General features: G+C 48.5%; 1 protein-coding gene across 6 annotated transcripts in view; it reads right to left on the bottom strand.

Annotated features, from left to right (window-relative positions):
• The window catches only part of SLC1A4 (solute carrier family 1 member 4), a 37,209-nt gene extending 21,555 nt beyond the window's left edge, over positions 1–15,654 (bottom strand). For 4 of the 6 annotated variants that reach the window (XR_008748152.1, XR_008748151.1, XR_008748153.1 and 1 more), the window contains exons 1-3: positions 15,053–15,653; positions 5,330–5,372; positions 3,818–3,880 (exon numbers count right to left, since the gene is read on the bottom strand). Coding sequence is in view for 3 of the 6 variants with exons in the window: in XM_013295277.3 (XP_013150731.2) it covers positions 3,818–3,880; positions 5,330–5,372; positions 15,053–15,567 (621 nt within the window). In the remaining 3 variants the exon portion in view is untranslated. Of the gene's footprint in view, positions 1–3,817; positions 3,881–5,329; positions 5,373–15,052 lie in introns of all 6 variants that reach the window. The other 2 variants (XM_055810862.1, XM_055810863.1) reach the window with 1 other exon arrangement.
• Positions 15,655–16,649: the final 995 nt, after the last annotated feature.

The following is a 16,649-nucleotide window of genomic DNA, read 5'->3' as shown; positions in this document are numbered from 1 at the left end:
GATCTAGGCTCAGGAATGAGACAGAAACGTACTGAATCTGCAAGAGGATTGCTCAGCTTCCCACCAGCCGTGCAGGTGGTGGGTCACAGAGCAGGACAGAGCTTGAGAGGCATGCAGGACAACCAGGGCCAGAACTCCTGGTGCTTAATTTGGAAGGTCACTTCCCTGACTAGAGAAGCCCAGGGCTCTTCTAGGTCATTCAAACCCCACAAGCATCAGCTCTACCTTCTTCAGAGCCATGGGTGCCAAAGGCTTGCCAAATTTTCTTCTTGGGAAGCTAGAAGAGAGCAGGAGAGAGTAGTGTCTCCAGTTAACTACAGCCAGGACCCAGGTGGCTTCTCACCTTTTATCTTAACCTTCACATAACATAAACTGGCCAATTCTCCTCCAACTACCCTGTACCTCTCCAGAATGACCACACATGGAGTTTAGCCTTCTCTTGCTCCTGGCATTGTGATCACTGCCGCTGCTGTTCTCCAGGTGCTCACACTTACTAGCCCTTCAAGCCTAGGTCTTGTGATCTGGGCACCCCTAAATTCTTGGTGACCGGAGGGAGGACTCTGTGCACAGCCACCAAAAACTTCTTAGCTGTTTCCCTCTATTCACTGTCATCCTGTTCCCCTCTTTCAGGTCTTGCTCTCCCCTCTTTCTCCCTCTTCAGCCAATTTCTTTACAACACAACATTTACCGTTGTCTCCCATCACCTCAGATGCAGGCAGAAGGTGCATCATTTGCACAGAGTAGTAACTTACTGCAGGAAGTTGCTCCCTGCAAATCAAGGAGGACAATCTGCAGCGTTCAGGGAACTTCACCTCCTTGCAGCACAAAATGGAAAGAGTCCAGCAGTAAATCCTCAGCAAAAGATCCTCTCAATCCCAGCCTCTAAAACTGGCAGATGCTGAACAGCCTTTTTGTACTCTTAACAGAAGAGTGCATCACCCCAAAGGAGCTGCCAAACCAAGCAGCATTGTAGACACCAAACAAAAACAGCTTTAATGAGAGCTTTGTTCCTGGATAAACTATGGGCCACGTTATTGTTTGCTGGAAATTATGTGTTCTGGTAGGAAGATTCATGGAGCTTTTCTGGGCCTTGAATCTCTCTGAAGATCCTATTGTTTTTTGCTCTTGAAACAAAATGCTTATAAAGGAAACAACTGCTGATGTTGAGCTGTGCCAGTAGTAGGTGGCTGAAAAAATGCAGCCGTGTGATGTGAGGAAGAAGAGCAATCACCAGTTTGTGTATTTTTACTGCTGTCACAAGAGGAACAGAGTCCCCCTGTGCTACAGATGGGGAACTGAGATACACCATGCCCCAGGAAGCCTTGCTGCCAAAGGGGGAGAGAGGATGCAGCATAAAAGCTAGGTAAACACAAGGGGAGCACGTGAAACAACAAAACCGACATGGCTACGCAGACATCTACGTGCTCCACTATTCGTATCATCAGCGAGAGATGACAGGGCCTATTAACCAGCGGGGGGCGGGGGGGAAATATAATCAATGGAAAATTTTGCTCTACACTGTTCATATGGAAAGAAGGAAAACATTTCTCCTCTTCAATCAAATATTCTGCTGATGAAAGAAAACTTTAGATAGGAATATCATCTCGTTTCCCTGGAACCCAAACCTATTGCTATGATATTTATGCTATGTGTTATCCAAAAATCATACTCCTCCTTTCCAAACTTAACCCTCATCTGTCCATAAATACTGTGGTCAGACCAGTACCGAAACCAAGTTAACAAAACTGAGATGACGTTTTCTTTCTCTTCAGTCCACTCTTCCCTAGACACAGTAGGGCGTCTTCTGGAATTAAAGAAGCTCAGCTCTGGTTTTGCTCCAACAACTGAAGAAAAGTTTTGGAAAAGTAATAGCGGAAATAACTTTTACATCATAACTGCTGGCAAAAACAGGCACCAGTGACAAATTTAGAATATTTTTTCTGATATTGCATCAAATAGGAGCCTGATAAGTGGGAAAAGGAAAGAAGAAAACTAAAAAAGAATCCCACATTTTAAATTGCCAAAAGATGCATTCTTACCTCTTGAGGAAGAGTGGTGGTTTTGAACAAGCATTAAGAAAAAAAAAAAAAAAAAAAAAATACTTGACAGCCAGGCCTATGTCCAATGGATATGGTTGGCCCTAGTCCGTGCTGGCCTGCCAAGAAGCCCCTATCAAACTTGACACTGAAGATGAATAATGAGAGTTTTACTCAACTTTTGCTTAAATACCCCTGCTTAAATGAAGAGTAACTCTACACCCTGTAAGCAAACACACATGTCTGAATGCACAGCTTTTCATATTGTACCTGGGTTTTAGCAGCACGAGGCTGCGCTGGCACGTATTGCCTAAGGATACAATGGCATGAGAAGAGAAAGTGCTCTTTTGGGGTGACATGGCCCTTCTGCTGTCATTGCTGTGCATCCGTGTCAGACAGCGTGAGTGCAGATCTGGGCAATGCAATCTTACAGGCACTGGCAGAGCCTGCGCAGACGGAGCTGCCTTCTTCCCCAGCGAAACTGCCCCCAGTGTCATAGCAGGCTTCTAGGCAAGGGCTTTTTCCCCTGCTCAGTTCTCGTGCCATCCAAGTCACCTGCCACCCTGCCTCCAGGGCTGGGGAAAGCTCTGCCTGTCAACCGAACGCAGGGTTTGGAGACACACTGTTCTGCACCACCTGCTCACGCACCATACACGACGAGAAGTTAATGGGGCCAGTGCTTCCTGCACCCAGGGATATGCTTCAGAGCCCCTCTGGATGAGCATAAGCTATTTTTTCCTCGATGGTTTTAGACTGCTGGGCAAGCCCTGGCTGAGCCCTTCTACGACAAGTACAAACATTACAAATCTTGCCCCAGGGGCATGCAAATCATATTAAAAAATACAGTAACACACCACCTGATACTACTCTCAGATAGTCAGAATGAGCCTGAGAAACAGAAAATAACCCCAAAAGTCATTTCCAGTCTCAGACCCCTCTCCCCAAAATGCCATGAAAGCACGGGATACTTCATTTGGAGTAAGGTGACATGCTGCAGGCTGGGACACCAGATTGTTTCATAGCATGCTGCCTGTAAGGCCACAGTAATTATTGCTGGACCTGCAAAACGTTGGCCCTGGCCAATAATAAAGATGTTTGATAGCCCTGTGCTGCTGGAGAGATGCCACTCAATGGGATATAGAGCTTCTCTGAAAGTCCTATGAGCTACATATGGAAGATAACATTCTATCTTAGCAACCCCTGCAAGTTTCCTTTTTGACACCACTGCAACAGCAGCCTATTTGTAATACACCGTCTCTAATTTTCACTCCTTCAGACCACTTGTTCCTGCTTCAAGCAAAATTTCAACAGCATGGCAACAAGAAAAAATTCTCAACTAACCGGGTTTTTTTGTTTGTTTTTTTTAGAAAGAGCCTTGGGTAGTGGAAAAAGGCTCATTCTCTCCAAACTGTTAATGAAGAGTAAGGTTTAAGGGACTGCTTTCAGCCAGTCTGATTGCTAATTAATTCCAAGTCTACAGAAAGCTATCTGGAAACATTAGGCAGAGCAACTAATGAAAATTTAGATCAGGCGAGACCAGGTCTAAGAAAGCATAGCCTAAAAATAAGATCTCAAGGCTCAGATCAGTTGAATTCAACTCTCTTATCCATCACAGCATTCTTGTGTGGCTGTGATTAACTCATCTGGCTCATGTATGCCTCAGTCCCAGGCAAAGTACAGTACTTTTTTCTTTCTAATGACTGCTGGAAAGGATTAAAGACTGTGTAGTCAAATACTACAGTTGACAAGGGTTTGCATAAAAATATAAGAAGTAACCTTACCTTTTCCTCTGTGACATTTCCAGAGGTAGTATTTCTGAGCAGCATCTTATATTCTGTCGCATACTGCAGGTAAGAAAAAAAAAAAACAAACACACAACAAAACCCCACAATGTTTGCTGATCAGATCATCAATATGACTGTACCATCTAGCATTTCACAAGGAGGAGATTACGGGTAGGAAGATCTTTTCTGGAGGCCAACTAGCCTGTCCTGTGCAAGAAAAGGGAGTGACAGCATATGCAGCCCCTTCCCCATGTGGCAATGGAGAACTGCTGTGTCCCCCCCGAGTTCCCAGGTTTGGGAAGCAGCCAAGGAATTCCCCTTTCCTGCACCCTGCTGTTCCTCACACACCATGCTGTCACACTGGCTCCTGCAAAAGGCAAGTGGCACTTGTGCTATTTCACTGTTAGAAATGGCGAGGCAGGCATTTAAATTGTCAGTAAAATACCAAAAATCTAGGGCAACAATTTACTTTGCTGAATGAGCTAGACACCTTGCAAAAGCAAGGCACCTCTTTCGGCTTGTTTTCTTCAGGTATAAAATAAGGGAAAGAAAAGCTTATGTACTTGCCAATTACCCGTGATAACAGCAGCACAGAGGAAAGGATGTCTTCTTTATCTCATCCTTGAACACACAGAACCCTGACACCTGAGGTATCACAGAGTATCTTTTTCTTAATGGTATTCTTGTACTGCTCTTATTTTTATTTATGGTACATCGACTTGTACTGTATCATATATACATTCAAAATGGAACTTAATTTAAGAGTTTGACCTTGGTTTTGATACAAAAGCAAACCCACAGAATAGCATGAAGGCAAAAACTATTATTCTGCTCCTGTATCATAAAGAATGACTCTGCCCCACAGCAATATTCTCAACAGCGTTTATCCCAGCACCTAAAATTAGCAATAAGAACTAAATCAAAATCTTCTTGGTGCCCCACAGTTCCTGTCCATCAGTTTAAGCCACACTATATTCTGGTGCCAGTTTTCATCCCACCACACTCAGTCCTCTGTTGGAAGAGAAGCCAAGCAGAGCACTTAATCCAGTGAGGGATACCATAGAAGATAATGAAAGCATCAGGTAATGCTTACACACATGGGAGCCTGAAAATCTTTAGCCTTGTCTGTTCTAAGCCAAGCTCCAAATTATGTACCCTAAGGTTTCCCAGCTAGCTCCCACAACGTGACAAGCAGCCTGGCACAAAGCAGAGCTGCCACTGCTGTCCAACACGGCACCCAAAGTATAAAAGTTCAAGGAACGTTTTTGGTGAAGGCACAAAACATAGGCTACAACTATGCTTTTGTTTGAGGAGTATTTTTCAAAATCAAACCATTTGCCATGGAAGTTGTATGTCTGATTACACCAGAGTGCTTTTAAAACTCCTACTTACTGTAAATAAATTAACTTCTGGTATTTTCTACATCATCTTTCTAGTCCTTTTCTCAAAAAAAGAAAGCAGTCACTTGGTGTGCTGTCAGCTCATGTCCAAAGTGCACACATATCTTACCGTTCGGAAAGCTGCAGCAACAAGATTTGAAGGAAACAGGTTTCTGTAAAATACAAAGAAGAAAATGAAGTATTTCTTGTAGATCTTCTGAAACAAACACACCAAGGTGTTTTACTCTCAGAAACAGAATTCTATTTGCAAAGGCAAGGACATTGGCATCAGTGAGGTACACACTACAGAAGATACTCTGGCAGCACGGAGCAGATGTCTTGCTATCCCTCCAGAGGCATGAATGCCACCTTCTTTTGCTCACATAAAAAAAGGTCCCTGCTTGTCTGCCACACCAAACCAGTTGGGTAGGGACAGGGACACCAGAGGCAACCAGACATGATGCCAGTTACACACACCCATCAGGCAGTGGCTACAGAAACTGGCTTAGCCACACCAGCTGCAGCAACAGCTTATGGTCTCCAGGGTCAGGCAGATTTTTAACATTACTCATGTGATTACACTTTGCTCGCTGCATCAACATGAAGGACAATCCAATCAGCAAAATCCACTTAAGAGAATGGCTTAACCCTTCAACACAACAAGGGCAGCTCCGTGAACACTGAGGTAAAGCAGAACAATGTCACAGGCCAGATGCAAGGGCTTAGGTGCTTAAACAGCACAGATGAAAGTAGGGGCAACTCATACAGAAAGTGGCAACATCTGAATTTGGCAAACACAAAGGGTTTGTACAGAGGATAGCATGCACAGCGATGTACACTTCTACTGCACATCCAGTGTATATGTGCACCTACAAAGCGACATGGACAGGAAGAACCATTAACTGGCCCATGGGAGAAGAAGCTGCTCCTTGTTGCATTTTATAGTTGATTAATGCTACACTTCCTTTCTCCCTTACAGTGGGCAAAGAGCACGTGTCCCCCTAGCCAAATGGCAGCTTTTTTTGCTGTGTCAGAAAGCAAAATAGGAATAATAGCTGACCTCTGGGGCCACGGCAGGAGCCTAGCTAGCAACAGCACGAAGGTCAGGGTTATGAACAAAAAAATACCACCAGCCAATGCATCAAGGAGGCACGAGAACTCTTACGGTAAGGAAACAGAAGACCTTACCCAGAGCCAGTTAACTGTGGCAAAAAGCATTTAGTAGCTGCTCTCGTCCTTTGCTCTTCGCACTGATCTGAGGGGGCTGCAGCTACCTCCAGGCTGTGCCCTGCTAACCTCCCCGCAGCTTTTGCCATAGTTACAACCAGCAAACACGACTGGTTTTTTTCCATTGCAAAGCTCTGCTACTCTGCCAGGCGGTGACGGCTCTCCCACAGCCTTGATAGCAACATAAAGTAGACGGACCTTCATCAAGCAAGTGGCTGCTGTGAACTACTGCAGCCTCTCTGATGCGTTACAAGTGTACTAGGAGGCAGCTGCAAGTGCCAAATTGCTCTAAGAATAATTTGGCTTCTGGAGGCTATGGTCCACTGACCACAAAAGAAACAGCTACTTTTTCTCCTTAAAATTAGTCAATACAGCTGTCTGCTTGAATGTAGGAGGGCAAGCTCTAACTCTGCAAAGATGCTTAAGAATTGGTCAAATAAGATCAATGGAACAGCAAACATGAATCAATTCTCGCATAGCTGGAACAGTGGTGGATAAAAGCCTCACGTAAAAGTAAAAGCTATCTTGCTTTTATCAGGAGTAAAACATCACACATACAAATGGGCCAGCTCAGGGCACAGCTTTAACAAAAAAAAAAAAAAAAAAAAAAAAAGAAAACATGCTGTTGGGAAAATAAGGGTATTTCTTTTCAACTTTTCATAGCAGGATGATTACATTTTCAAAAAAAAAAAATTGGCTGAATTTTGAAGAAGCAAAGAGATGAAAAAAGACTGAAAACCAAGCAGAAACCAAGTAACTTTTTTTTTGGTTATAATCAGCTTTTCCATCCTGACAAAACAAAGCCAAAGGAAGTAATTCTAAAGCCTAAACATTATGGTTCTCCCATGTTTAAATGTGGCTGAGAAACCAAACCTCCATAATTTACACAGTATGTCAGCCACGGGCCTCAGTAATTAAACACTAACTTAACGCAAAGCATATACTTAAAGCACATACTTGAGTGACCCCAGCAGCCCCACTACAGCAAGGCAAGGGGCAGGTTCTTGCTTCGAGTGTGAACAGCACTAAAGCTATTCAAATACAAGCATATAGCGGGCACTCTTCTTTCTCCCTGGAGCACCAGTCACAGGACTTGCGAAGGACAGGGAAGAGCATTTTTGACAATCCACCAAGTAAAAAAATTTGGACCTTAATTCAGCAGCTTAGAAGGAGCTGTGCGTTTTGTTCAGTCCAACCAAGTACACCTGGCTGCAAAGTCCCAGCAACACGTAAAATAATGTTTTGTTCCTCTGTTTCAAATCCTGAAGTTGAAAACGTGTTGGGTCATAAAAAGCAATCAACAAATAAACGGCTTCTCTTGAAGGCATGAGTTCTGCACATACTACACTGCTTTCTCACCTAAGATCAGTCAGCATATGAATTAAATTAAACTTCAATTATGGGCGGGCCAGACCGCAGGTTTTTACCTTAAGATGGATTTGTGCAAGAACACCACAGCAGCAACTGAAAAAAAACAACTGGTCAGGATGCTGCATGCTCCAGGGAGAGCCAAAAGCTGGCTGGTGATGTGCCTGGGCTCATCATGTGCTCGTGCCTGTAGGCTCTGCTCACCGCGCGGCGCGGCAAAGTTCACCCACCACAGAAACCCAAATCCAGCTCTGTCCCTGGAGCTGGTATTCACCGTGTCCCCAAGCCCAAGCAGAGGAGTCGCACGGGGAAGTGCAAACATCCCTCCGGTCCGAGTGAACCGGCAAACAGGAAAGCTGATGAGCTGGGTAATTGGGCATGCAAATTAAACATGGGTGTCTGCCAGCTGGTTTTTCCATGCAGACCAAATGTTGAGAAGGGTTTTTTTGCTTTAAAAGCCTGTACCAGATGTGAATGTGGAATTTAAGGAAATCAACATGGTTGTATCACTGGATTGTGGACTGTTGCTGCTGTTTCTAATGGCCCCGTCCCTGCTGCTGCCATGCCCTGCGCCAGAGAACACCGCTGCCTTTTTGAAGATGCGGGCTACTGCAAGAACACACTGCTGAGAAAACCCTGTGACTGTGCAATAAGGAGCCCCGCACAGCTGTCTGGGATCAGGCAGCCTTGGTCCTATGACACAGAAAGACAAAACTTGCTATATGTGGCAAGAATGAGACGAACCAGCGATGCGTGACATTCTGGCAGGGGGACAGACATGCTGCATGTGCCCCAGGTGCTCCACAGCTGCTGGGCCCTTGCTCCACAGAGCAGGATGGATTTCCCACGCACAGACCCAACCACCTTTGCGGCATAAAGGCAAAGCAGGTGGCACAGAGAGCCTTTACACCCCTCGCCAAGCACCAGGCAGGAAAGTCTCTCTCTGCCTGTTGCAAGCTGTGCAGACAGCTGTCCCCTGCTCCCCCTCAACAAAGAAAATAAAATCAGAAATCCATCAGACGTGTGTCCTGGGGCTGAAGTGGCAGCTGGGCTGAACCACAAAACCCCTGTGTACCTGCGCAACACACAGTGTGAGAAAGCACCCGTCTCAGACCCTCTTAAAATAGGAACCAGAAAGCAGCAGCACCAGGGGCGGGAGTTTCAGGGTCTGAATGCCTTCTGCTCGAATACTGTGCTCATCAAACCATCTCCCCATGCACAGCTGGATAAACCCAGCTTTTTCCTTTTCTCCAGTGAAAAGCTGCTCCTACCAGTCAAAAAGGGACTATTACTTGCCTAACCAAATGCAACAGGAAGGTCTCACTGTATTTTTGCCTTTCTTAAACTAAGAAATCTTAGTTTAGCTGCAGCATCCACTGCTGGGAATCCCAGATGACTAAGGAAACCTGGAGCTGTAAAGGTAGGAAAAAGGGGCTGTAGCTCCCACCCTTCTCAATTTTGATATTACAGTCAAATTCCTCTCCTTTACCCTGTATCTTTCCACCAGCAGGGTAAGGATGGGACAGGAAATCCTTCATTGCATGTGTAAGGGATTATTATTAATAACTGTTTCTAAATGATTCTTTTGCTAGAGCTCTGCAAACAACTGCTCTGGCAGCAAAAGTGCAGCAAAATGAAACCCTAAAATACTACGCATTCCTCTTTCCTTGCTTCTTACAAAAAGGTTCCACTTCTAAGGCCAAAAACCTTGCTGTTGGAAAACATATTTTTCTGAGGAAGCCTAGGGGAAAAAAAAAAAAAATCAACCCACTGTGTTGCGTTATCTCCTGGCTTTTTTTCAGTGAAGTGTTTTCACTGGTAGGAGTCCACTGACAGCAAATTGCCATCTGTGGCAACCTGCAAGAGCCCGGTTTGGATTGCTCCCATGCCTTTACTTTTCTTTCTGTCCCAAGATTTTCATTCAATATCACACAAATTTTCTCATCTGCTTTTTGATATGTATGCGGATGCACAATACATGCCCTGGACATACACGTATTGCCGAGTACTGCATTCGCTTTAACAGAGAAATTTGAAAGTGTGTTCACTTAGATCAGACATTTGATACTTTTTTTGCCTTAATGGTCCAGTCTGCATCTTTGTTGCTCAGAAAATAAAACATAACTGGGGGGAGTCAATAGTAAAAGGCAATGAATATAAAGAATAAAAGAAAGGAGCAGAAATGTTCCGAGGCTTTCTAAAAAGACCCCACCAGATAGTGCAGGCACATCAGTGAAAACATTGAGTTCTTCCTACAAAAATCAGTCAGCAATCCCTATACTTCCAGAGAGGATCCAGGATCAAAAAAATGACACAAGCGAAGGTGAACATTGACTACTTCCCTTATCCTGATGGCACCCCAGAATTAAGAGCTAGCCATCCTAGCTACCCAGCTAGCCAGTGGTTAGCCTACCTCCGGGACCCACTGTTGGTGTACTGCAGCGGCTCTCCAGCCACTTCTTATTCTATTTATCACTACAAAGGTGGCACCTCCTCCTCCTCTCCTAACAGTCAAGTTTTGCTCTCTTTCCACATTGGGATTTGAGAGTTTCTCCCTGCGCTCAGGCTCGTGCCTGCCTTCCCTCCAGCTCCAGAGGCGCTCGGAGCCAGCGCAAGGGCTGGCTGAGGGCGCCGCAGGTACTCCCTTTGGCAGTGGGACAGAAAGGACACTGAGGAGCAATTAAATTTAAATTGCTTTTGCAGACTTGCCTGGCAGCCCGAGAAACCCTGACATTACTGCTCGGGGCAGACACCTGGACCTCTGTGTACCCTTCCTACAAAAAGCAGTTGATGCTACTGTCTTCTTCCCTCCCCGGACTGTTAGGGCTGGATATAAACCAGAATCCCCTTCCCAAAGCCAATTCCACAGTTTCAAAACATGTTCTCATCCCAAAATTGGGCAAAGAAAGCCTGTTCTAGACCTTTTTTCCACTAAAAATAATAATATAAAATACTTTGTTGAAATGTTCCTTTTTGATGAGTGAGATTTTCTACTTAAGTCTTTTGTATAAAACTATGGCAAAACATTGACCTCACTGAAATGAAATGCCAGGATCACCCACTGTTGGAAATTTTGACAGGATCAATAGGTTCCTGTGAAACTGTTTATTTTGTTGAATTGGCAAATACAAATCAGAGCTAAAACAAAACTCTGACCTTATCAAAACATGCAGGCTTGTCAACTGCCCATCAAAAGTGTTAACAAATCAATAGATTCTTGCAAAACACTTGATCCTGCCATTTCAGCCACTTTCCAACAAGCCACAGGTGGGCTGGTAGCTGGTGGCTGGAGTCACCACCTCTCTCCTCACCCGTTTCTCCCTGGTTAGATGCCCAGCACAATCAGAGCCATGCTGGCTCTCTGCAATATCACTCACTCAGGTGGGTTCTGAGCCCCAGAGCCCACCATATCACAGCTGGCCTCCTTCTCCACCTCCTACCCACTTCACAGCCAAGCTGACAAGTGTTTTTTATTCCCTGTTGCTCTGCCTTCTCCACCAAACAAATGAGTAAGGGATGAAACCAGAAACTCTAAAATTTCCCTTCACCCTCCTCATCTTCTGCTGGCACTCAGAGCTTACCTGCTTGGTACAACAGAGCTGCTGTCCATGCCAGATGCTCTGGAGATGTTCACAAGGTCCACCTTCAGCTAAGGCTGTGTGGAGTAAGAGTGAACCAGAGCCTGGCTTAACATAAAGAGCCTGAACTGGCTGCTGTGGAGAAGCCTGTCTTTCTTCCTTGACACAGGACAGAGTTAAGGAAAGCCAAGGTCCCCCACTTGGCTTCAGAGCACATCCCACTTCTTTTTTTTTTTTTTTTTAAGCCATCAGCCTTGTGGAAGAACCTCCGAACTCTTGCTGGATCCCTCCCATGATCGCTGAGCTGCAGCCTCTTCCTACCTTTGGCCATGCTCCTCTTTTAGGGAGCTCCAAAGAGCTGCCCACATGACAGACCTGAGATGAGATGAGCCATCAGTACCGCTGCTGTGGGGCACAAAGGCACCTCCAGGACAGCTCTGCTGTCCCCACCCCACATCCTGGGGCAGAGGATGGCTGCCTAAGCCCTGGCCAGGCAGCTCCAGGCTTGCCTCCTGCACTTGCCAGAAAGGAAACCAGGAGGGTGCTCTGGCACCTCCAGGCAGACAGATTAGACCCAGGAGGTTACGGTCAATGGACAAAACAAAACAGAGACAGCCTTACGGTTCACCGGTGAGTCATCATTCATTTGGTACTAAGGTCCAAGACAAATCTCTTTTCTAGAGGTTGTGTCTGCATGCATAGGTACAAGCTTTAGACTTGGAAGCATAAAAGCATGACCAAGAAATTAAGTTGGCCTGCAGACATTGCTGAGACAATGGAAAACAACATCTCTGGTCATTAACTAACACACTTCCCAAAAGCAGAAGGGATCTGCATCCCAGGAAAGGCACCCTGTGTCATCCCTGCAGAAGCCGGGACATATACCGACTCGCAGCTGTGATTTCCTTTTTGCCTGTTTCTTCCTTGGGCCATTTCACATCTGCTGTCATTTCTGTAGGGGGACTCAGCTTGCCCATTTGCACCTCATTTTCACCTTTTATCTGAAACAGAGTAGTGAAGCCTTGAAGGAAACAGCCAGTCTTGTGGCACAGTTTCATGACCTAAAGTGAGAAAAGGAAAAGCGAAGAGGAGGATGCCGTGGGACCCACCCACGCCAAAGGCAACAGAGCCTCCAGGCTCTACAGACTCAAGACCTTGTTAACTGAAGGTGGGGTTACTCTGGTACCTTCCACCACAACAGTGACCACGATCAATGCTCAGACCAGAACACCCACATTTTCAAGAATGGGTTAAAAAAAAAAAAAAAAAAGAGTATCAAAAATTAAAAGGCAGAGGGAGAGAGATGATATTTCCAGAAAAATCACATAACCCACTCCATACCACTGTCAGGGATTTGTGCTATGAATTTTTAGTAACAGCCATGTCCAAACGCATCCTTTCTGGACTGGATTTCACTGTCACTGCTGTAACAACTGGACTGCCCAACAATGTGGCTGCAAGAGCCCTTCCCTGGGGCTCCAAGAAAAAGCTGAATTCAGAGCCCACTGTACATGCACTGTGGGAAAGCCCCTGGCTCCTCATTTCCCAGAAGGAAACCTCTCTGCAACCTGTATGCTTTACCCAAGTCTCATCATTACGAGTGTTACTTTAGAGTTAAGGACTCGATTCCACCAGTTACAACCCCTTTGAAGATAAACCCTCCAACTGCATTTACAGACCAGAGCAAGAAGCGTTTTTCTGCTCCCAGCTTCACAGACGCTGTCCACAGCCTGAAGCTCAAGCTGTTTCTCAGCTACATCCTACTCCACGCTGCGTGGCAGCACAGGAATGAAACACCGGCTACAGCAGCCACACCAGGATGCAGCCAGGGCAGCCACGCTACAGGCATCTTCCCAGCTCTCCCAGTTGTGCTGATTCCTTTTTTTTTTTTTCTTTTTGGTAATTTTCCTTCACTTGCCTACACTTCCATTCAACTCCAACCTGCACAGCCAGCCAACTACTCCCACTGTCCTGTTATTACTTTTTAATGTGTTCTGTTAGGAATTGCCAGTCCTTAAGAGAGGTCCTTAATCGTCAGCAGTTAAGAGAGGTGAGGCTGAGAACACACAGTGTGTAGCTGCCAATGGGACAAACCAGAACTTACTTTCTGTCCAAAAAGGAACATACTTCTCTCTGGGGAAGAAAAGGATATTAACATGGATTTGCAAATACAGCTGGGGGGGAATTGGTTGTTTGGGTTTACTTTAGAAACTTTTTATCATTGTTGCCATATCTGTTTACCCAGACAGTGAAAAAGTCTCTCAGCTGAAAAATTGAACTCACAAGTGCAAAGCAAACAATCTAAATAAAAATCCCACACTCAGCTTTGCAATTACCAAGGTATCAACTAAGTACAACTCTCCCGACACTTTGATGGTACACAGGTCACCTCCCTTACTCTTCTGTTTGCACCTTGATAACAACACCTACCACCTCCAAAGCTGTTCATCTTCCAACGTCTCAGCAAACCTCCACGCTCCCTATTGATGTGCTATCACTTCCCATCACTCCCTCAGCTACACTTGCCAGGAAAGACCCAGCTGCCACTGCTCAGTTTTCCTTTATTCCACCACTTTTCTCAGGTACCTACAATACACTTTTCCACATCTGCCCAACATTACTCAGGTGCGAAAAAACTGGCAGAGCCAGACCTGGGGTAACAAAACAGATCAGCTGTTCACATCTGGGGTTCTGCACCAAGACTCATCAAAGCACGAGAGATTGCAAGTCCAATACTCAAAAAGCTAGCTGTATGTCTGCCTCATTTGTGTAAGTGTTCCTCTCTTATTTAAAGAGCTGGACAGATCTCAACAAGACATGACGTTTGAAGGGAAAAAAAAAAAGGTAAAGTCTGCAACTTTGCAAGGAGGAATAAAACAAAAAGACTATGGTCTGGTTAGAAGCAGAAGCCTTGCTTCCAGGAGGTTTTGAGTAACATGTCTTGTCTTTGCAAGGTGCAGAGATGGGAAACTCACGAACATGCAGGGTGTCCTGACACCAGGCTGTTTAGGGTATGTCCCCGATGGAAATACAGGGTTGCATTTCCATATCCATACCTACGCAAGGGCACTGCATGAGGCAGGTTGGCATCTGTACCAGGAGACTGAGTAAAGCGTGGGGGGAACAAAAGAAAAAGGTACGTGTGAGTGATGGGTAGAGCTGCCCTGCCATGCCTGTGGGAGATGGGCACCAACAGGCAGCGGGGCAGGGGAAGGTGCCCGGCAGGGCCATGGCTGCCCTGCAGCGAGCACCCAGGGGCCACTCTCCTTCAGACGGGACCAAAAACGGGCCCAGGCACCGAGAGATCCCAGCCAGCCTCGCCTCATCCTCACAGCCACCCAGCCAAAATTAAAAATAAAGGGGGGGAGAAGTAGAGCATCATGCAGCCCTACACCCCACTGGGTTGCAACTACCTGGGCAGCAAGTGGTGGCTCTGGAGAAGCCAGCATGAGAGGGAGCTGGGGGAGAGGAGGAAGAGGGAGCTGGATAAAAAGGAGCAAGAGAGGGGGACGAGAGGGAGCAGGAGAGGAGAATGAGAAGGAGCTGGGTAAGAAGAAGGAGGAAAGGGACGAGGAGGGGGTGGGGGTTCCCCGGCTGCCGCTGCAGCGTGCAACACCGCCGGGTCTGTCATCATCCTCCGGCGAGGGGTGGGGGTGGCGCGTGGCGGGTGGCGGCCTCACCTGACGAGGTCCAGGAAGGAGTCCACCGTCTCCTTGGTGGTGGGCACGGCGCCCGGCAGCCCCAGCTCGGGGGCGTTGAGGGCAGAGGCGCCGGCGCCGGGGCGGACGATGAAGCCGAGGGCGACGGCGAGGCCGGAGGCCAGCAGCGTGGTGCCCAGGAAATAGGCGAGCGCGATGCCGCCCAGGCGGCCCAGCGAGCGGGTGTCCAGGCTGGCGGCCCCCGACACCAGGCTGCACACCACCAGCGGCAGGATCACCATGCGCAGCATCCGCAGCAGCAGCTCGCCGGGGAAGGCCAGATAGGCCACCTGCGCCGGGCCCAGCGCCGCGCCGCGCACGGCGGCGCCCAGCGCCACGCCGGCCACCACCCCCGACACCGTGAGCACCACCAGCGCGTTGCGCCGCAGGAAAGCCCGGCAGCCCCCCAGCCGGCCGCCGCCGCGCTCCGCCGCCGCCGGCCCCTCCGCGTAGCCGTTGGGGCCGTTTCCCGCCTTCCCCTCAGCCGCCTCCTCCATGCTGCCGGCCGCGGCAGCCGGCGGCGCCCTCCCCGCTCCCGCTGCCCGCGCCGCGCCTCAGCCTCGCGCTGCCGCCCGCCGCGCGACTGACGCGCCGCGCCGCGCCGGGCCGGCCCCGCCCCGCCCGCCGGGGGGCCGCCCCGCCCCGCCCCACCGCCCGCCGCCGGCCCCGCGAGCAGCTGGCGCCATGGGGGCCCCGGGGGTCCGCACGTGCCCTCCCCGCCCCAGCCGCGGGCCTCGGTGTGCCCGCCGGTGGGCGCGCGCCGCCCCTCTGTGTCCCCCTCGGTGTCTCCTCCGTGCCCTAGGGCTCACACACGGCCCCCCAGCGTCCCCTGTGTGTCCCCCCACTGTCCCCCTCGGTGTCCTAGAGCTCACACATGTCCCCCCACTGTCCCCCTCGGTGTCCCTGTGGCTCACACATGTCCCCCCACTGTCCCCCTCGGTGTCCTAGAGCTCACACATGTCCCCCCACTGTCCCCCTCGGTGTCCCTGTGGCTCACACATGTCCCCCCACTGTCCCCCTTGGTGTCCTAGAGCTCACACATGTCCCCCCACTGTCCTCCTCAGCGTCCCCGTGGCTCACACATGTCCCCCCCACTGTCCCCCTCGGTGTCCCTGTGGCTCACACATGTCCCCCCACTGTCCCCCTCGGTGTCCTAGAGCTCACACATGTCCCCCCACTGTCCCCCTCGGCGTCCCCGTGGCTCACACATGTCCCCCCACTGTCCCCCTCGGTGTCCTAGAGCTCACACATGTCCCCCCACTGTCCTCCTCAGCGTCCCCGTGGCTCACACATGTCCCCTCACTGTCCCCCTTGGTGTCCCTGTGGCTCACACAAGTCCCCTAAGTAGCCTTCTCAGTGTCCCCTCAGTGTCTCCGTGGCTCATGTGTGTCCCTCGATGTCCCCCTCGGTTTCCCCACAGATCACACGTCCCCTCGGTCTCCTCATGGTTCATACGTGTCCCCACAGCGTCCCACTCAGCATCCTTGTGGCTCACACATGACCCCCTCAGTGTTCCTATGGTTCATACACGTCCTCATGGTCCCACCCTTCACGCACACCCCCTCAGTGTCCCCTCCCT

This window comes from Falco peregrinus, chromosome 7 (assembly GCF_023634155.1).
Source record: "Falco peregrinus isolate bFalPer1 chromosome 7, bFalPer1.pri, whole genome shotgun sequence".
In the NCBI taxonomy this organism is placed as follows: domain Eukaryota; kingdom Metazoa; phylum Chordata; class Aves; order Falconiformes; family Falconidae; genus Falco; species Falco peregrinus.
The sequence above is the reverse complement of the archived record's forward strand: the minus strand, read 5'-3'. Positions and strand labels throughout refer to the sequence as shown.